Source organism: Pleurodeles waltl, chromosome 4_2, assembly GCF_031143425.1.
Source record: "Pleurodeles waltl isolate 20211129_DDA chromosome 4_2, aPleWal1.hap1.20221129, whole genome shotgun sequence".
Taxonomy (NCBI): Eukaryota; Metazoa; Chordata; class Amphibia; order Caudata; family Salamandridae; genus Pleurodeles; species Pleurodeles waltl.
This window is the reverse complement of record NC_090443.1, coordinates 877867239-877888996: the sequence shown is the minus strand read 5'-3', so window position 1 is coordinate 877888996 and position 21758 is coordinate 877867239. Positions and strand designations below refer to the sequence as shown.

The 21758-nt window shown below is 43.7% G+C and overlaps 1 protein-coding gene across 2 annotated transcripts in view; it reads left to right on the top strand.

Moving 5' to 3' along the window:
* Positions 1-21758, top strand: part of ZYG11B (zyg-11 family member B, cell cycle regulator) — a 197410-nt gene that overhangs the window by 98346 nt on the left and 77306 nt on the right. For both annotated transcript variants that reach the window (XM_069232657.1, XM_069232656.1), the window contains 3 exons: positions 1165-1229; positions 17092-17191; positions 17274-17324. In XM_069232657.1, the coding sequence (XP_069088758.1) occupies positions 1165-1229; positions 17092-17191; positions 17274-17324 (216 nt within the window). The remainder of the gene's footprint in view (positions 1-1164; positions 1230-17091; positions 17192-17273; positions 17325-21758) is intronic.

Genomic DNA, 21758 nt, shown 5'->3' with positions numbered 1-21758 from the left:
TCACTATAGGTTGAATCTACCTCTAAAACATCCGCAAACCTCCTCCCCCTAGAAGAGGGGGTTGAAGCCACACTGTGATTAGTTGTCATGCCGCCTTGGGGGTAGGTGAGGGAATTTGTCTTTTAAAAAAGGATACTTTCATTGTAGGCGGGCCATCCTTCCTTCTCCTGCCTTCTCTTTTTTTTTTCTTTCTTCACTTTAGATTGTTTTTGTTACAGACGCGAGAGTTTCATAGTGATGGGTATAGATGAGAATCAACTATGACATTTGAGTGACATTGCGGGTTCACAGAACTTTGCAAAGCCGTATTGTGAGGGTGTTTCCGAGACAAAGCGTATCCACATGAACGAACCACCCTACAGCACTACGATTTTCGTCACAAGGCATCAGGTGACTCTGTGGCTGGACTCTGCAGCACTAAGGACACTTGATGTAAAGAAATCCCTGATGAGAGCTGAAGTATCTTCAACTCTGTTTCTTGCAATCTGTGGCAGGGACACATAGCTGGAGTGTATCATCACTAATGTGTGCTCTTCCACCTTCTCGCCATCTACCCACAAACTGTTCACTTGAGTTTTGGTGCTCTAGACAGTTGAGAAATTACTCACTAAATTCAGTTAACTGAGTTAATCAATTTACATGTTGCTCATAAAAACAGTGAAATTGAGTACACCGATTTATTGGAAAATAAATGTGGTTGGAGCTGGTTTTGGCTGTAACTTGTCATAAAAGAAACTGTCAAACACTTTTCCCCCAACCATCCCAAAGTGGGTAAAACATCATCTTAAATTGAAATTCATTGGATTTAGTTTGATTGCTATTTCTAGGAGTAGGAAATTAATATGTTGAATCATTTGCCTTTTATTTATGTAGGTAGTTACTTGAAAAATAAACGTATTGACTTTACAGGGGGCCAAAGGCGCTCTGGTAATGTCTGTCACTGCTGACAAGCTCGAAGGAAATATACAGCTTTCTTAAACAAATTTGTATACAAGATGTTTGCTTCTTCTAAACATTCTTTTTAATCATTAGCACTGCTGTATGAAGAATAGTAGTACATTTCAGTCTTCAACGAAAATGTTAAAATGATATGCTATAAGACTACCCTTTACTTATTGTAGCCATCTAATGAACATTTTTTTTTTGTTTGTTTTTTACGTACAGCTTCAGAAAAACTGTCTTTTATCACTGTGCAGTGACCGGATACTGCAAGATGTTCCTTTCAACAGGTAGGTATTTAATTAAGTCAATGTGAACGGTTGCATTTCTTTCTTTTTTTTTTTTCTTAAATTCTTGTTTTTCTTGTGTTAAACTGCTACATTTTTCTTAAAACAAGTATAAACTACACCGGCTATATTGCTGCATGGTACTGCTAACGTACACATGGAAATTCCAAACGTTCTTTTTTAATGCGGTCAGGAGTAGCATGTTGTACAGCATTCAAATCAATTACGCTCTTCTGTATTGAAAAAAAAATGATTTTTAGAAAGTGGAGATGGCACATCTGTGAATAATTTAGGGCACATTTTTATATAATTTAAACTTGCATTAAGATGCCTGTGAAGTAAAAGTGTAAATAAAGTGTAGCATGATAAAAAATAAAAAAAATGAGGTAGCAACGCTTCAGTCAAATGGAGTGAGACTTGCATAGGCATGAACTGTTCTGAGGAATACCGCTTGAAAAACAATTAGTTATCACCATAGCAATGTCGGAAGGATTTCCAGGCCATCCAAGGGAGTAATCATGTTTGGCTTACTAAGGCTTTGACTTGGCCAGTATTCTGTAAGGGCTGTACAAATCGAAGAAGAGATGCAACAGAATTAAAAAGATAATAGAATGTTTTAGGATAAGGCATTTAATGGTGGCATCTTGACAAAAAATTAAACATATCACAGATGGATCTAACAGTGAATGTTATACCTGCCTGCATCACTCTTGTCCAGTCCATTACCTGCATATATAATCTATATGCAAAAGGTACTTAACAGCATTATGCACATGCCTTTGTGAAAACTCTTTGTTGATCTCAGCTTTTGAGGGTTGCTTGTCAAAAAATAGAATAAAATGATGTAGATTTAAAGAAATGGTAGTAAAACTGTGGTTAATAGGAATTTCAATGGAAAATACAAAATGTAGAAGTAAAAGATGTTTTTGTAACCACTTAATTAGTGAAATTGCTCATAGTCTCTCTTTAACCCTTAAACTAACCGCTAACATTTGCTTCTTCTATAACCCTAATATTTTCCCCTTGCACTACTTGGTGTTTGGCACTTTCTGAATTGGGGGTTGGGTGGTTCGGGGAGGGAAGGGCGTTAGAAATAGACCTATACCCATTCCACTTTTCTGCTGTACCTTCTTGTAAAACCATTACTTAAAACTTTAATGTTCGATGGCAAGTGTGGCTGTACATACACATGCTCTGAATACTTCTGCCATCTAATGATGGGTCCGGATGTGTGCAAGTTGTTTTTCTTTGAAAAGGTTGTTGGAGTCACAATGTAAAGTGACCCCTCCTCTTGGTGATAGTACGCATTGGCATCAACTCCATTGTTAGATTGTTTTCTTTCCGCCATCGGGTTAACGTGTTCTTCGGTGCTCTGGATCTAAATTGTTTGAGGCTCCCCTTGGAACATTGTACGTTTCCATACTCGTCTGTATTCTTTTCCTTCACAGTCCACCAATGGTCATCAAATGAAAATTCTCCAGTCAGTTTGGCAAATTGTGCTCCCAGCCTTCGGGCCTTGATCGTTCGGGCTTCACCTTCTCATTTTCACAACCGTCGGTGCAATTAAATTATGCGCTGCTTATGGAACATACACGGTTTTGTTGTCTCTGTTACCTTGCTAAAAACCCGCACGCAGACCTTAATTCACTTTGAAACCTCTGCCTTTCTCCGGACCACGACGAGGAGCTTTGTGAGGCCTGTTGATTGTTTCAGTCAAAGAAAACATTGTGGGATCGTTGAGAGTGCTGGAGAGAAATGCAGAGTGAGAAATTGGAGAAGACGCCAGACAACCCCGGCCTCCCAAGACATCCAGTCACAGGAAGAGCTGCACAAGGCTTCATCAGCTGAGGAAGAGGCCTTTTCCATCCCAGACTCTAAAGCAGAGGTGAGGGTGCACACACAGTATGTTCCACAGGAGCAGTGAGTACAAAGACCCCAATCCTGTCCATCAAAAAACATTGGGAACCGAGCGAACATACGACTTCTTGGCCACCACTGCCGACAGGCCATGGTAGGCACCCAACAATCAATAAGGATGCCCTGCCTCCGGGCTCAGCACTGACAGCTAAGCCAAAAACTTCACTCACCAGGCCCAAACGGTTTCAGGACAGATTCTAACATCTAACTCTAAGATACCGGCTACCTCTGCACAGAAACAGAAACCCACTTCGGTACCAAACATTTCAGCTCCAGCATCAAAACAAACTGCTTCTGAACCAGAGCCTATATTACAGACTATGCAGAGAAACTTGATCCGAAACAAGATTCTTCATATTCAATGGAATACGGGTCGGATCATTGCTAAATCTATGAAGCAGATGTCCACACAAACTAAACAGCAGTCTTCAGTAGGGGAGGACATTACTTTACTACCACGCCAGAGAAAGAAAAGAAAGGACATTGCCACCAGTCTTATTTCACCTCCTAACCACCCTCTCCTCCACCCACTTCACCAGGGGATACTGGATATTGTTGGGGTAACTCCACAAGGTTCTCCACAACCTTACATGGGGGAACAAGAAGGGGATTATGTTAATGATTCACAACAGCCAGATGATCCTTGGGATATGTATAATATTGACCCACCAGGCAATACTGACCCAAATATATCTGGCTAAACCATCTCCACTAGAGGACACAGTAACTTTTAATGAGTTAGTAGCTAGGGTGGCTTCATATCATCTGGTCCCATTACACAAGGACCCTATAGAAGAATATTTTCTATTTGAGACCCTCTCCACTACCACTAGAGCATGCCAGTATCTGAAGGGAATGATCTGTCATGCAGATGATATTTTTAAAAATCCTGTCCGTGCCAGAATAATTACACCAACGGTCGACAAAAAATAAAAAGCAGCTCCATCTGATCCTGCATATATTAGAGGTCACACTCCACCAGATTCCTAGTGGTATCAAATGCTCACAAGCGAGCAAACTCACAAACCACAACAGAGGCACCTCCACCACACAAAAATAAAAGTTAAATGCGTCAGGTAAAAGGTTGGAGGTACAGGCAGGTAGTTATTGAAGGATTGCTAACACCCAAGGGTTGTTAGCTAGATATGACAGAGCACATTGGGATGAGATGGAAGATCTCATTCAACATCTTCCGGAGGAATTTAAAAAGAAAGGTCAACAACTTGTACAGGAAGGAAAGTTGATTTCAAATAATTCCATTAAATGTGCTGTTGATACGGCAGATACAGGTGCTAGGGCGATAAACCCAAGTGTTTTACTCAGTAGACATTCCTGGTTACGTAGATCAGGTTTTAAACCTTTGATGCAGCAAACATTGTTAAGTGCCCCTTTTGATAAATAACACCTTTTTGGCCCTAAGGTAGACCAAACTCTAGAAAAGATGAAGAAAGACACAGATATAGCCAAATCTATGGGGGCACCTCAAGCTCCCACTAATTGTTGCACAAATAGGGGCAACAGTTCAAAGGGACAAGGGAAAGGCAATACCACGCGTGCTACCCCCCTCCACATCAAAACAATGAGACTCTTCTCATTCCCCACGATCATTCAACACCTGTCGAGGAACGTTTACAACAGTTTTTCCAAAATGACAACACATAACAGATCAGTGGGTGTTGGATATTATTATCCAAAATGGTTATTGCCTGGAGCTCATAAACACACCTCCAAACATACCACCTTGCAACCATAAACTCTCTGTAGAACACCTACAATTACTAAATAAGGAAGTGCAGGCTCTCCTTCAAAAAGGGGCAATAGAAGTATTCCCAGTTTATCAGAGAGAAACAGGAGTATATTCACTATACTTCCTTATTCCCAAAAAGGCCAGATCACTTCGCCCAGTACTGGATCCCAGACCGTTAAATCAGTACATTCTATCAGAACATTTCCATATGGTAACTCTCTAATATGTAATACCTCTATTACAACAAGAAGCCTTCATATCTGCAGCGTATTTAAAGGATTCGTATTTCCACATCCCAAAGCATTCAGCCCACAGAAAATATCTCAGATTTGGAATACAGGGAACATCTTTTTCTAAATACTCTACACACAATCCATTCTCACCCGACTGACGGAAAACAGTCTAACAATAGAGTTCATGCTCATGCGCATTATCACCAAGAGGAGGGGTCACTTTACATTGTGGCTCCAATAGCCTCTTCGGCGGAAAACAACTTGCACCCATCTGGACCCAACACTAGATGGCAGAACTATGCAGAGCATATGAATACACAGCACTGCATGCCACGAACAGATGCTTACGGGGTGAATAACATAATCCTTCTCTAACACTCACCCAACCACTAAGGCTAATGTTATTCCTCCATCCCTTACCACAACCCTGACAGAGCCTTACTCTATAGTGGACACTTTGCCTTAATCCAACCTAAGCCATAATGTTTTATGTTACACCACCCCTTACTTTTTCTTGAACTGTACTTATTTGAAATTCAAAATGAAACTTTACTTACATACATTTAACACACACGGTCACCATCATATGGACTCTAAGTGCTTGTTTCCCCCATTCTTGAGTGTTGTATTTATTACTCCTGAACAAAGCTTGGGGCCATCCCATCAGCAGTGGTGTAATGCATTCTCCATTTATCCCAGACGTTTGTCAGTTTTTTTTCAGACATCCTGTCTCTTAATATGGGGAATGGGACTCTACCAATTTTATGAAGTCTACTTCTGTTAAAATGTACTCTATGAAAGAATGATGTTATTCCCCCTGCAGGTTGTCTGCATCTTACAGGACACTAGAATTGACCTAATCCTTCACCCCACGAAGTTGCAGTAGGTTAAGGTGCACCAATGATGTGACTTCTCTGAGCCTTTATCCTCCTTCTTTCCCTTTAATTCCTAGTTGGTTAAGTACTCGATCAAACATCTGCTATTCAGGGATTAGCAACATGTAAAACTCCTGGGTTGCATGGCCTGGTTTAGTTCTATAATACCTATGAAGATCTTCTTGTCCCCAAATTACTGTAGTTATACCAAACTGCACTGAAGGAAGGAAGTCTCCCTCCAACGCTTTGTGAATCCCTTATAGTCTTATTGCTGAAACCTGAAAAAAAACAGTTAGGAACTGATAACATACTCTGGTTATTGTGGGCTCCTTCCTGGAACATATGCCCCAGCTAGTCCATGCAGACCAAAATGGTTTTATCCCTAATCGCTCAATCACTCTAAGTATCCACAGGCTCCATAGCCTGTTCGAGCTGGAGCTGAACCGCTGGCCCTAAGCAGCTTGCCTAGTTTAAATTTGAAAAGAGGTTCGACTTGGTGGACTGAGACTCTTGAAGAAGGGCATTACTGGAAGTCTACTGCCCTCATAAGGCTTTTCTACACAAACCCTATGGCCACGTTAAGATAGGCCAGTATTATCGACCCAATAACGATCAGCCTAGGTACACATCCGGGGTGCCCCCTAGCTCCACTCCTATTCGCTTTAGAAATGGAACCGTTTGCCCAATGTCTCTGACGCCATGGGGAGGAATGGAGTATCCCTCTGGGAATTAACTTTATGTTGTTTTCCTTAATGCGGGTGGTGTGCTCCTATATATCCGAGACATCAGGCGGGGGATTGGGGAGATTGAGATGACCCATGTGGAATTCTGGACTAAGCCCTGCCTGTTCTGCCTGAATCCGAATTGCCCGCCGCACCACCGGACGGTGGAATCCCATCCTGTGTGCTGGGAGCCTTGCACATTTCGATATCGTGGTATTAGTATATATCACAGTACACAGGACTTAATAGCTTGCAACCTTACAAGGGCCATTGCTTCCCTTCGTCCACAACTTCCATTTTGGAGTACACTTCCACTTAGAGTGCTGGGCTGGGTACCACTGTCCAAGATGGTGATGCTTCCCCAACTCCTTTATTATTTTCATAACCTCCCAGTACATATTCCTCGCTCCACATTTCACACTATTTCAACATGTTAGGAAATTTCATGTAGAATAAGGGCAGAAGGGGCGTTGCACTCCGAAAGCTTCAGCTGCCTGTTGATATGGAGTGGTCTAGTGCCCCTAACTTTGAGCATTATTATTTGGCAAAGCAGCTGCAGTGGCCATGTCGAGGGTTAGCAGGCCACCAGCTAGAGGACCTGGGATTCTGGGATTACCCATACCAGACAGTGCTTGTCAAACGATCCATGAGTTGCTCCTGCCAAATGACAAGCGCCCTGTGCAGCCGAATAAGCTACTGACGATTGCGCATCCCAGCTACATTCGAAGCTTGTGGTTGTCCCCAGCCTTGGTACCGTACACACCGGAGATCCGCACCTGTTCTGTTTGTTCTTTCAGGGTCTTGATCGGGAGAGAGGGGAGAGAGAGTTGGGAAGCAGCGGGTGGATACCATGGGGGCTTTGTTCCAGAGCACTGCATTTATCCCATTTGAGCACCTATGTGCCAATTATAATTTACCCTTCATCCACTTTCTGGCCCAATGCACATTATTGGCTAAACTAAGGGCAACTGGCACATCGCTGATACTGAGCCGGACACACATCCCCTAGTGTGCGCACTTCACGAAATGGGAACTGGGCGTCGTCTGATCACGTGGTTCACTCATGCGTTGGCATACAACCCACCCAGTGTACCACATCAGACAAGCTTGAGAACACAATTTTGGGTCACGCTCTGACACAAAAAATTGGAGAAAATCCTGCTATGACCGTGCAAACTTTTCCGCAATGCGAAATTCCACTGTATTCAGCTCAGCATACTACACAAAGCATACCTTACGCCAGACCACCTGCACAAAATATATGGCACTACCTTGAACTGTACCATATGTGGTACTCAAAATGCTGACATGGCCCATATATTTTGGATTTGTCCAGTGGCAGTGTCGATGTGAAGGAAGGTCACAGTCGTTTTGGCATCCATCCTGGGGCAGGTGAGATTGTGCACTATGGAAACTGGACTATTGGGGCTGTACAGGCGTTGGATGGCGGGGAGTGCCACCAATCGTTTTATAGACTTGACTTTACTGATAGCCTGGAGAACTATTGGAATGACGTGGAAGCACAATAGCCTGCCAGGGTTGCTGTTCTGATGAGCAGCCACCCTGAAATGGGGCAAAGCCAAATCGTTTGCCCTTCAAAGTAAAGAAGTCCGTGCCTTGGGTAGGCTTCCCATTGCTCTGAAATGGGACACACTCCTCAATGAGCTGCAGGTACTTTCAGCGGCATCCTGATATTGCAGGGCTGTTCAAGAGATGGGACGCCACCCATATTTCTTTATGTTTTACAGACACATCCTCACCATGTTCCCTCTCCAGATTCCATGTCCGCTCCCCAGATTCCATGTCCGCTCCCCAGATTCCATGTCCGTGCATATGTCCGCTCCCCATATTCCATGTCCGCTTTCTTCTTTTTTAAGGAAACCCTACCTGAAACCTAGTTATAAATACGTATTGCTTTGTCTTTAATTCACTAATTAGGACTGGGTACAGTACATGTGGGTTTCATCAGCATGAGCCATCATACATATTTATCATTTTGCTACTTTTAAGTTAAACTGTGCTTGACATGACCTGCCAGTTGTGACTGTTTATAAGTTTGTTTATGTATGCCTGTTGTAAGCCAATGCCTCCTGTAGTATATGATTTACTTGCTCATGATCCCTGGACCCCCTTGGAACAGGTAAAGTGATACTGTCCATCAACGTCTCTTGTACCTGACATGCATCTGTCTCTTAGTCTCAAAAGCGAAACAATTGGATACAAAAAAATAATATACTCATGAAGGAATTTCAGTTGAATCAGACAGTCTTTATTTTATGGCTCCTTCTCTGCAGTTCATTAAGCTGCCACCCAATCGATTGCTTCCATGGGACCTACATCATTCCCATGTAGTCCGCAACTTCTGCAAATTGACTGGTTTGTTAGAGTTCTGTAACTGAGCCATATCTCCCACTTTGGATATACTTATTAATTCCCACCGTTGAAACCTTGACTGGTTAGCGTCTTCTATCAGCATCCCTCCTTTCCACAGTGTTGTCTGTCTTGTGACTTACTGTGCCAAGCCACCCCAAACATCCAGTGGCCATCTAGCAGCCAATGTTGTCTTGTGGGCCCCAGTAGTTCTGCCTGACCCGTTTTCCCATATGTGTAGCAAAGGTATGTATGGTATTCCATCTGGGAATCTTTTTACACTTGTGGATGTTGATCACCCATCCGCTAATCCTCAGTCATTAATAATTTGAAGTTGGGAAGCCCAGTAATGTGCCCATACATCAGGGAGTGTGATGCCCTCTTCATATGTTGTCCTACACCAGGGTTTGTACTGTGGTCCTGGGTGTATCTCGTTCCCACACCAATATGTGTATTTTCTCAGCTACAGGAAGAGTTCTGGGATTATAATAGTTTTGGCAAAGTGATCATTTTAAACAGCACAGCCCTGTGGAATATTGTAAGGGGGAGCATGGGCACTGCAGTGCATCTATTTGGAAATCCGTTAGGACCCCTTCTATGTTCTCTCATAGGGAACGTGCTTGATCAGGAGTGACACAAGCCCCTATATCTAAACCCATCTTCTGCCACCCCTTTACCATCGAGCAATCCACTTTTACATTCCCCTCTCATTAGCTTTGTATATTACCAATTTGATTCATTTTATGGTGCAGCTAATGTACTCTGAATGATTTCAACATTTTAAAAAAGTAGCAGCAACTGTACACTTAAGAGGACATAGTCTGCATATAACAAGATCTTTTCTGGGACTGGGTATAACTCGAGAAAGCATCTCCATTCTGAAGTAGATGTGACCAATATGCCAGTGGTTTTATGCATGTGGCAGACTGTTGGGGCGAGAGCAGGCAACCCTGCCATGTTTTAAGCAGAATGCACCTGATAGGGCCCCAATGACTATCACTGCTGTTTTTTACTTATACAGTAAAGCCACCCATCTGCAGGGCTTGGGACACACACCAAACCTCTTCAGGGTGTTGAATAAGTAAGTCTAGCTGATTGAATCAGAAGCCTTTTCATCGTCTAGGAACAGGATAGCATGGGGGTGGCCTCCTCGTTCTTTATGTTGTCCTGCCAACCAGACAACCATGTAATATTATCTCTGGTTGCATGATCCATCATAAATCACATTTGGTCTTCGAGGATAAACATTGTGATGATTTTCTTCAGCCTAATAGCCAAAGCTTTTAGCAAGATTTTTGTTTCCATATTCACAAGTGAAGATAGGTCTATAAGGGACACACTCATTCTTATGCTTGCCTGTTTTTATACATAACTGATGTAATCGCGTGGCGGAGTGCTGGTGGCAGTTGACCCACTGCTGTTTCCTCCTGAAACTGTGAGAATGTGAGGTGTCAGCAGAGGGACCATCCTTTTTGTTCAATTCCACATGAAAAGCGTTGGAGCCCGACATCCTACTGGTTTGCATTTGTTTAAGGGCTTCTGTTACTTCATCAGGGGAGAGATCTTCTTGTAGGAAACATTTGCCGCCTTTATAAAGGAATAGAACATCAAGCCAATCAGGAATACTAGTATCTCACCCTCACTACAAGAGCCCATGGCTCAGTATAGTGCCTCGTAGTATATAGAGAATGCTTGCGATATTTTGGGGTATCCCTGTTTTCTAATGAGATTTCGCCGACACATCTTACATCCTCTTCATATGATGCAGCCATCCCAGCAGATGGCCCATTTTGCCTTCCAGTTAGCATAATTTCCTCTAGATAGTCAGGTAATATTGTCTAGCCTCATTGTGGGTAAGATGAATGTATCCTCGCCTAAGGAGAACTGTCTATGATGATTGTGCAAACCTATCTTTAAAAAGTGATGTTTCAAGTTCCAAGAGTGTATCTTTCTTTTTTGTCAGCTGCCAGGCCTTATAACTTCCTTTTCTGTGCTAAGACGTTATGTGTTCTGTCTCTTAATACTGTCTTATATGCCCCCACAATTCCACTGGGGACTCCGCTGCTACTGTTTTTTTTCTCCAGAATATAGGGTAGAGTCTACGCGAATCCCAGCCACATCTTGGCAGTCTTTTACCTTTCATACATCCAGCCTCCAGGTTAATTGTCGCTGGTGATTATTATTACCTAATATCACCCTGAGGGGAGAATAGTTTGACATTGCATGTGCTAAGTAGTATGCCTCTCGTTTAGGTGTCATCTACCCGGGACAAGTATGTAGTCCATACGTGAATGCGTTTTTTTGAGCCCTTGATAATTCTGAGCACTATTCTGTCTGGTGGAAACTTAATTCACACACATTTCCAAGCCCAGAGTGTGGACAAACTGTGCCAACCATGTAGGTGCCTGAGACCCCCAGATGGGAAGGTTGATCTGTCCAGTTCATGGCACATAACATCATTAAGTCGCCTCCCCACTACATGGATCTAAGCATCTTATCCCAGTGAGATGGGCCATATTTGTTCAGAATCCCTGCTTCAGCCTGGGAGGGGCATAAATACTCATTATATGTTCCCCAACCTACGATAGTGATTCATTGGAAGGGGAAATGTATTAACTATAGTCCTTGCGATCAGCCCACACTGTTAACTCCAGTGTATGTGACAGTGTGTCTCGTGATGTGTAAAATCAAAACCTAACCAAGGCTCTAAAAGAACTGTCCCCAGTCTCCCCACCCCACTTTCCTAACTGCAAGTTCAGAACTACTTGAGCCCCCAACTATAGAAAAGCTGGTCACCCTCTCTACTCCCATAACCCACTACCTGTCTACTTCAGGAGCCCCCCCCTTCTCATGTCATGTGCCACACTTGTGGACCCCGGTTAGACCATGAATCCCACTATCTCTCACGATCCATAACTCATTGCTTCTCATAGCTGCTATTAACACTTTGCAACTTGTGCTTCCCCTCATGTCTAGAGGAATCATCAGACTCTGATAAATCTTTGGCACTTACAGTTGTTTTATTGTCCTGCACATCATTGGGTGCCAGATTTTCACCGCAGTTGAAGAAGCATCCCTATTCCCACACTGTCTCCCAATTATGAACTGAGTCCATGCCGGCCTCAGATCAGCTGCCAGATTTCTTCCTGCTTATCAAATTCTAAACTTCTTCAGGCATATCAACAACACCATATTGAAGTAAAATATAACTTTGAGTCTTGTGGGGAATAGGAGCGTAAATTGGATGTTCATTACTCTTGTGTTCTTTCCCACCTTTTCAGAGGAGCAACTACATTTTTGTACCTTTTTCACATAGTCTGGAAAAAACATATGTGCCCCCCCTCCAAGTCATCTCTTTCTCTTCTATAGCCATATTCAAAATTGCATCTATTATGGAAGTTGAGGAATTGGACATTCAATGTGCAGGGCAGGCCCCTACAGGGGACGGCCAAGGGATCAGCCCCCGAGCCCTCTCTATAATAAAACAGAGTGACAGTGATTCCAGGTCCATCTGGGAGTGTATCCAGTCTTACAAGAATTTTTCTGGGTAAGCCACCTTCTTCCCTTCGGGCATCCCCACGATGCTGAGGCTACACCTTGCCCTCCCCTCTGCATTGTCTACTCTGTCCATGAGAGAGCAAGTGGCATAGAGAACATGTTGCAGGGACACCTGTGACTTCTTTGTGTTGTTTCTAAGTCTGAGACTCTTTATATAACCTCTGTTACCATGTCCACCACTTTCTTTCAGTCCTGCCTAATTAACACTATGTCTATATCACCTTCTCCAGTGTGAGTCTCTAGTGCTGCACTTGTGTCATTGATTGTACACAGGATAGCTTCTGTGTCTGTCATTTCAGGACACTGTATTTCCTCATTTTGATTGCATTATCCCCTGAAGTGGCTTTGCCGTGGCTAACAGAGGTCAGGGCATAATTGTCAAATTTCCCTTGGCATCTGTCCTTTCTTCCTTTTGCCATCTCTGGATGTTGCTATGTGGAGAGGCAGCAAGCCCTGTGTCTGTCTGTTGTAGTCCCTGCGCACCACATGTACCAGCTACCACCAGCCCCTCACCTTGCCTAATGTTGTTGGTCAGTCTCTCATTTTGGGCCCATGACACGTGCAGGATTTGGCTACCATTCCAGCACAGTGTCTGCCTCTGCCAGGGGGCCCAGGTCATAAAGAGGACTGCACAAATCCACAGCAGACAGCATTTATCTCCCACAACACCAGTGTTGGACTTGGCCATTTTTGCAGAGACATCTCCAATCTTTTTGCCTCCTTCCTCCTAATCTTTCTGACCTGTTTATGATGGATTTAGGACTCTGAGCACTTTACCACTGCTTAAGTGCATATACTCTGTGTAAATTGTATTGTTGATTGTTTTTTCCATGATTGGCATATTTGAGTTTGTAGTAAGTCCCTAGTTAAGTGCATAGGAGATGCCTAGGGCCTATAAATCAAATGCTACTAGTAGTCCTGCAGCACTGATTTTGCCACCCACATGGGTAGCCCTGTAAACATGGCTCAGACCTGCCACTGCAGTCTGTGTGTGCAGTTTTAAACTGCCAATTCGACTTGGCAAGTGTAAGGCACCCCAGAGGTAGGTCCTAGGTAGCCCCATTGGCAGGGTGCAGTGTATGTTTAAGGTAGTACATATACTAATGCGTCTTATATGTCCTGACAGTGAACTACTGCCAAATTCGATTTTCACTGTGCAAGGTTTATTTTTCTCATAGGTTAACATGGGGGCTGCCTTTAAATATTAATTAAAGTACAGATTCCCTTTGGGAGACAATAGAAATGTGGAGTTTAGAGTCTCTGAATTAAAAATACATATTTTAGTAAAGGTTGTTTTTAGATTGTGTGTTTGAAATGCCACTTTTAGAAAGTAGGCATTTTCTTGCTTAAACCATTCAGTAACTCTGCCCGTTTGTGGATTCCCTGTCAGGGTCAGTTTGACAGTTGGGCTGTTTGCACCTCTCTCTAGACAGTGACACAAAGGGAGCGGTGTGTAGCCTGCATATCCTGATGAGCCATCTATGCTGGGAGTGAGGGGAAGACTGGTCACTTACACCTGAAAGGGATGTGCCTGCCCTCACACAATGCAGTCTCCAACCCCCTGGTGTGTTTTTATGGCCTGGCCTGGGCAAGGCAGGATCTTGAAAACAACAGAGACTTCTCTTTGAATTAGGCCTACTTCAAAGGCAGAAAGGGGTATAAGAAGAGCACCCAAAACCCCTGAAAATCAGATCACTCCTGGAATCAAGAGGAACCTCTGCCAAGGAGAAGAGCCGAGCAGGAGTGCTGCCCCTGCCTGTGATTGTGCTTTGTTGGGTTATCCTGCCGTTGCTGCGTCTGCTTGTAAAAGGGGACAAAGACTGGACTCTGTTGTGCATCCCGCTTGAGAAGAATCTCCAAAGGCTTGAAGTCCCAGGGCCATCAAAGACTTCCCCTGCCAGCACCTGGACTCTCTGCTGAGACTCCTGCCCCGCCAAGTGGTGCCCTAACCAGCCCCTGGGCCCTTGAGAGGTGAAGATGGCAGGTAAGAACTGAAAATCCATGCAAAGACTGCCGTGCGGGGAAGCTTTTAATGCACCACCCGCCTCGTGGCTGATAAACGATGCACCGCCGGCCTAGCAGCTAAAATCGACGCTCCACCTGCATCCCGGCTGGAAGATCGACCCAACGTGGCTGGAGAAACAATGCGCAACAACCACATCAGCAGCTGTTAACGACGCAAGCCCCCTCGCAGTGCGGTTTCTTGACAACGTGCAACCGGATTTCAACACACCATCGATGGCCGTGGAAATTCAACACACAGCCTGCCCGGACCCGAGGTGCCCGTCTGGATTGACACATCCCTCTCTTGCGGGAGAGAATAAATGATGGACGCCGACCGGACCGCTTGCAAGTGACAAACAGACACATTGCTGGCCTTTTTCGATGCACACTCGCCTGTGTGGCTTTATTTTGACACTACCCAGGTACTTTTGTGAGTTAACAGCATTCTCACTGTTTTCAAAACTATCTTGACTTGTATATGTTGGACTTTTGTCGTTTTGGTCTTGTTTATATAAATATTGCCTATTTTTCTAAAGCTGTGTTGTTGTCATTTGTAATGTTTTTACTTACTGTGTGTGTTGATTCAAATACTTACCACACTGCTTCTGAAGTTAAGCTTGCCTGCTCATGCCAAGCTACCATGGGGATGAGCGGGGATTAACTGACGGTGATTCTCCTTTAACCTGACTAGAGTGAGGGTCCTTGCTTGGACAGGGGGTAACCTGATTGCCAACCAAAGACCCCATTTCTAACAACCAGTGTGTCTCTTTAGTTTTGTGCTGTGTGTCAAGCCCGCCGGGGCTCCTATATTGCTGGCCTGATAAAGCCAGTCACATCTCCCAGACCTAAGAGTTGGCCTGGAAATTCCCCCTCTCACCTTTTTATGCAGGATCAATTCCGGAGACTTTCCTGAGACCTCCGCAGAGTGCCACTGGGTCTGAGGTCCTGTCCCGCTCAGTCTTTCTTTTATTGGTTGTGCATGTATCATCCAGCCAAATCAAGCCTCAATAGGAGTCTCTGTAGGACAAGCTTGGACCCGCCTCTGGTGATCCACCTACTCTGCGCAATCTTCACCATGCATGGCCTCGTATTTCACACTATTTTCGTGGTTTCAAAGTGACATCGCCAGGCCAAAAGCCAATTGTGCAGTGAACAAAGAGCACCCTCCCAAGAACTGCCTCAAATGTCAATGCTACACACTGCCTGAGGAAGGCTCCACGTGACCTCACCTTCCACCAGAGCAAGCTATGCTTTCCCTTGAGCTCAGTGTCTCTTGGGCAATGAAGAGTAAGGTACAAACCTCCGATGTTCACCTCCAGTCAAAATGAGAGAAACTTTTTTCCAGGTTCTGCAGGTCTCAGAAACTGCCAGCGGGGTTCTGGGATCCAGATTGTGATCAGAATTATGTCAGATGTATGGGGATTCAACTAAGGTTCTCTGTCTTTCCTGTCTGGCTCCGCACCATTTCTCTTATTACCCCAATCTTTAACCTAACCTTTACCCTACCCCATAGTTGTTTTAAGGCATGGCCAAAGTGGGCACCTTCTATTGGGCCCCCCTGAGAAAGTGAACTTTCTCTATCTCACCTGTCTACTGCAGTATTTCTACTTCTCTTCTTCTCTTTTCCTGTCTCTACCTCAGACTAGGTCTATCTTTTCCAGCTGTCATCTTAAACATTTCTGGGAGCCATAGAAGGATACATTTCAGTGTTTTCGTGTGACCCCATTTCTGCAACGTTCGCAGGCATAAAGCGGGCTTAATTAGCAGAAAATGGGTGATAGAAATCGAAGTTGTTTTTTGGCATAATATGGGTCTGAATTAGCAGAAAACCTGGTAACAGAATTTTAAAGCTGTTCCAAACAGGGGCTCACAAAATATTTCTTGCCAGAAAACCCCAAAATCCTTAAGATTACAGTGCCCTACATCTAGAATATTTAAAAGGATCTTCTCAAATCAAATCTCAGCTGTCAGTCATCTTTTTCGCCTTTTGCATTTCTTTGGTTTCCTTTATTGGGTTTTTTCATTTTGGTGTCATTTTGTTTATTATTTTTCTAATTTGGTTTGGGTTTTCTATTAGTTTGAATTTTACCAAGATAGTACGTGCAAACGATTAGTGTAGTGCCCGGCCTAATCCTGTGCGTTTAATACATCCTTTTAGCTGTTTCCTTTCATTGATTTGTTTTAATTAATTTAGTCACATAATTATGTTCTGCCAGGGATTGAACTAAATGAGAGAGGAAGAGGAATGGTGTTTGGGGCGTTTGCATTGTCAGCCTAAACCTCTCCCCCACACAGTTAAGTTTCTGACCTTGACAAAATATTCCAGCTTTTCCCAGTTGAATCCAGTATAGAAGTTTGAAGTGATGACATTTATGTAATAGGTAATATTTTCTTATTCCAGATCATTTATCGTTTTCATCTTCAAATCCTATTTTCCAGGTTTGAAGCTGCCAAACTTGTTATGCAGTGGTTGTGTAATCATGAAGATCAAACTATGCAAAGAATGGCAGTAGCAATAATTTCCATCCTGGCTGCAAAGGTACATTCTGATGTGTATAAGTTCTAAATTGTATTAAATTTGATGATTTTTCCAATTCTTAATTTATATTTTTTTCTTTCAGCTGTTAACTGAGCAAACTGCTCAACTTGGTGCTGAACTTTTCATTGTCAAGGTGAGTACATTATCTATGCACAGTGCTCTTTTGAAAACATGCTTCAGTTTTTCTTTAGAGATATTAAGGATTAGATGGCTGATAAGGACAACGGGGAACCTTCAGTGTGATATTTTGAGTGCCTCTCAACACCAAGCTATAAATGGACTACACTCCATGTTTAATCTTTCCACTTCGGTACTGTCGCCCTAGTGTATTCTCTAGTCTGCTTTGCAGAACATTTTGCACTGATCTTTTCACCATCAATGGAATGCTATCAGTTGGATAATATAGCATCCTGCCTGTATATTATGAGAATATGGCAAGTCGTCAAACAGATGTGTGATAGGTAATAGGCAAAAGGGAAATTTCTATTGTGAGTTCACAGATCTCGCAGAGGTGACTTGAAATGTGCTTTTTGATGTACACTTGTAGTATACATTATTCTGTGGCAAATATTTGTTCCACCCATCCACAAAGGTTTCTGTTGTTCCTCGTCAGGCATGAAAAGAATAAGTCATCCAGTTAGTCTTTTTCATTCTGGGGCCTTATGGGACCAGAATTCACGGAATGCAAGAAAAATAAACTTGATTCAGTGCTGTTGTCTGCTCCCTCTATATGGGCTTGGTTGTGGCCTCTCTCAGTTGAGACAGAGAGGTGGCCAGGCAACCTTAGTTGGAGCTTTGTAACAAAAGTAAGATATTAATCATTATCAGAAGACTTTTTGAAAGATCGGGAGCCTTGGCAGCTGCAGCTGTCAAGGCCCATCAGTAGCTGCATACATTTCTTTGGATCTGAAGTGTCTCATGGCTAGACATAGGTCTACTGTCCATTTCAGGGGTTTAAAATCTAACACGGTGGTGGAATCTTGTGCTTTGTTTTGTGAATCGGTTGTTGTCACTAGACCTATTTTGTCTCTGCAGAAGTGGGCCAGTAGGCCTCCATTCCCATGGGAAAGTTCAGCTGCTACATACCAACCCCATCCTAGTGCTAACTTCCCCATGCTTTATTATGTGTAAATCATGTGCTTGGTATATACATCATGTGTATGAGTGAGCCAGAGTAATTGATGCCTCCTGGTCCCTTTTTCGTCCATTTTGTTCATTTGCACAAGATAGAGGTAAGTTTGTTTTATCAGACAGTGAAAATGTATTGCTGACATTCCTGAAGCTGGTGGGATGAAGGGACACTGAAATGAGGAAAAAGAAGATAGGCTTCGATTTAGAAATTCAGTAAGGTCTTTTTTCTGCAGGAGTTATTGGGACTTCCAGAGTCCTGCCGTTTGAAAGATGGTGAAGGCTGGGAATGTTTTTCAGAGTGTGAAAGGGTCCTTTAGGAGAAGGCGTCATTTTTATTTCTCTTCCTGATAACTGTTAAATGAGATTGTTGATATCCTGGTGCAGAATTCTCACACCTCTTTTGCCTCTGTTGTGGGTGGGAAGGACCTGCCATAAGTAGCATCAATCTACACAAAGTCTTAGTTTGGAAGACAGCATGGAAAGGAGAACTGTCTCAAATCGGTTCTGAAAGTGCAGTCAGAGAATATGCATCTTCTACTAAGCCAGAGAGTTATTGTGCAAAGGGAGCTACTGTCTCCCAGAAACTCCATCTCCCAACGGTGACGAGCCATCCTGGGTGGACTCTAAATGATGGAAGACCTGTCTCCCTGTTCAGAAGAGCCTGCAAGCTGACCTACCTAAGAAGAAGGAAGAAGTGAGGCAACCCTGCAGGGGGTGTTGACTGCCAGACAAAGCAAGAAGCATCTGTTCTCAGAGCTGTATGTCTGCCCTTCCAGAACAGATTTGAGAGAGACAGACATGCTTCTTGCAACATCACGATTTCTTGCCTGCAGTACCCTGTGCTGCATCACTGTCCTGAAGAGTGTCCAAAGCAGACTGCACTACTGTGTTTCTGAAGCGGCAAGACCATGGCACTGCCGAAGAGTGCCCAAGCACTCTCATCGTGGATATCAAAGCCACTGTGTACTCATAGAGCGTTGAGCTGGAGCCACCCTGCCACTTTGGAGCTCCACCAGCAGCTCTGTGAATTCTTACACCACTCTGACTCACGTTCTGCCCAGAAGAGGGCCTAAAGCCATCAAGGACGGGGAGTGATGCCATAACCTGGTAATAGCCAGTTTCAGGGTAGCAGCCTTGCATAGCTGCAATGCTGTTGCAATCACAATCAACAAGTGCATGGTTCTCCTGGAGGAGAGAGGAGAGACCAAACGTTTTCAAGAGCCAGTCAAGGCCAGGATCATCACTCCAAGAGTGGAGAAAAATATAAACCACCTTCCTCTGACCCGGCATTCATTACTCAACAACTGCCTTCTGATTCTGTAGTTGTGAGTGCAGCAAGGAAAAGGGCCAACTCTCAGTCATCTGGTTATGCACCACCACCAGACAAGGAGAGCAGGAAATTCGATGCTGCTGGCAAAGGATTAGCATCGCAAGCAGCCAATCAATGGAGAATACCCAACTCCCAAGCACTACTGGCTTGGTATGATAGGGCCCACTGGGACGAGATGAAAGATATCATCCAGCATCTCCCCAAAGATCAACAAAATAGGGAACAACAAATAGACGAAGAAGGGCAGGCTATTACTAACAACCAGATTAGGTCAGTCCTAGACACAGCAGACACAGCAGCTAGGACAATCAATACTGCTGTCACTATTCGGAGACACGCATGGCTTCGGTCATCAGGGTTTAAGCCTGAAATCCAGCAGGCTGTCCTTGAAATGCCATTCAATGAGAAACAGCTTTTTGGTCCTGAAGTTGATACGGCCATTGAAAAGCTGAAGAAAGACTCAGATACCACTAAAGCCATGGGTGCTCGGTATACTACGCAATACAGAGGTTAATTTCGGAAACCTCACTACAGGGGTGGTTTTAGAGCACCAACACCTGAGGCATCCACCTCACGATCCAAATCATCTTACCAGCCTCAATACCAACGAGGTGGGTTTAGAGGCACTTACAAAGGCCAATTCCCCAGAGTTAGGGGAAAATATCAGCCAGCAAAACAAGCCTCCCAGCCAAAACAGTGACTCGCTCCACATCTTCCCTCATCACACTTCACCTGTGGGAGGAAGACTGCAAATGTTCCACAACAATTGGTTACCCATTACAACAAACAACTGGGCATTTGTCTATTATCCGCAAGGGTTACTGCATAGAATTGGCACAAATTCCCCCAGATATACCTCCAAAACCACACAAACTCTCCACCCAACACATCTCCATGTTGCAAGAAGAAGTAAAGTCACTATTACTCAAATAAACCATAGAGCTTGTACCACAAGATCAGACAGGAACAGGGGATTACTCCCTGTACTTCCTTAGTCCCAAAAAAGATGGAACCTTGAGACCAATACTAGATCTCATAACTCTCAATCTCTACATCCTAACAGAACACTTTCACATGGTAACACAACAGCATGTAGTCCTACTGCTACAACAACAAGATTTCATGGCAACGTTAGACCTCAAGGATGCGTATTTTCACATACCCATCCATCCAGCGCACAGAAAATATCTCAGGTTTGTAATACAGGGAAAACATTACCAGTTCAAAGTGTTACCCTTCGGGATAACAACAGCTCCCAGAGTATTTACAAAATGCCTTCCGGTAGTTGCAGCCTACCTAAGAAGGCAACACATCCATGTCTTTCCATATCTAGACGATTGGCTAATAAAATCCAACAGTCATACACCGTGTCAAAACCATACACACTATGTAATACAAACCCCACACACTCTAGGGTTCTCTATAAACTACCAAAAATCCCACTTGCAACCTGCACAAATTCAACAGTATTTAGGCGCCACACTAAATACGCAAGCCCAAGTCCACAAAGAGTGCAAACATTCCACAATGTATTAGCACAAATTCAGTCAACCAACAGTACACAGTCAAATTTGTAATTAAACTGTTGGGCATGATGGCATCATGCATCGCCATTGTCCCAAGTGCAAGAGTAAACATGCGGCCCTTACAACAGTGCCTTGCAAAGCAATGGTCACAGGCACACTGTCAACTTCAAGATCTAGTGTTGATACAACGCCAAACACGAATATCCCTTCAGTGGTGGAATTCCACAAATTTAAACAAAGGGTGGCCATTTCAAGACCTTGTGCCTCAGACCATACTTACAACAGATGCATCAATGATTGGGTGGGGAGCACACCTCAACAATCACAACATTCAAGAACAATGGGAAACCAAACACAAACAACTTCACATAAATCACCTAGAATTTCTAGCTGTATTCCTAGCACTCAAAGCATTTCAACCTCTTCTCGTTCACAAACACATTCTGATCAAAACAGACAACATGACTACAATGTATTACCTAAACAAACAAGGAGGGACCCACTCATCGCAACTGTCCCTTCTAGCACAAAAGATTTGGCATTGGGCAATACACAACAACATTCACCTAGTAGCACGATA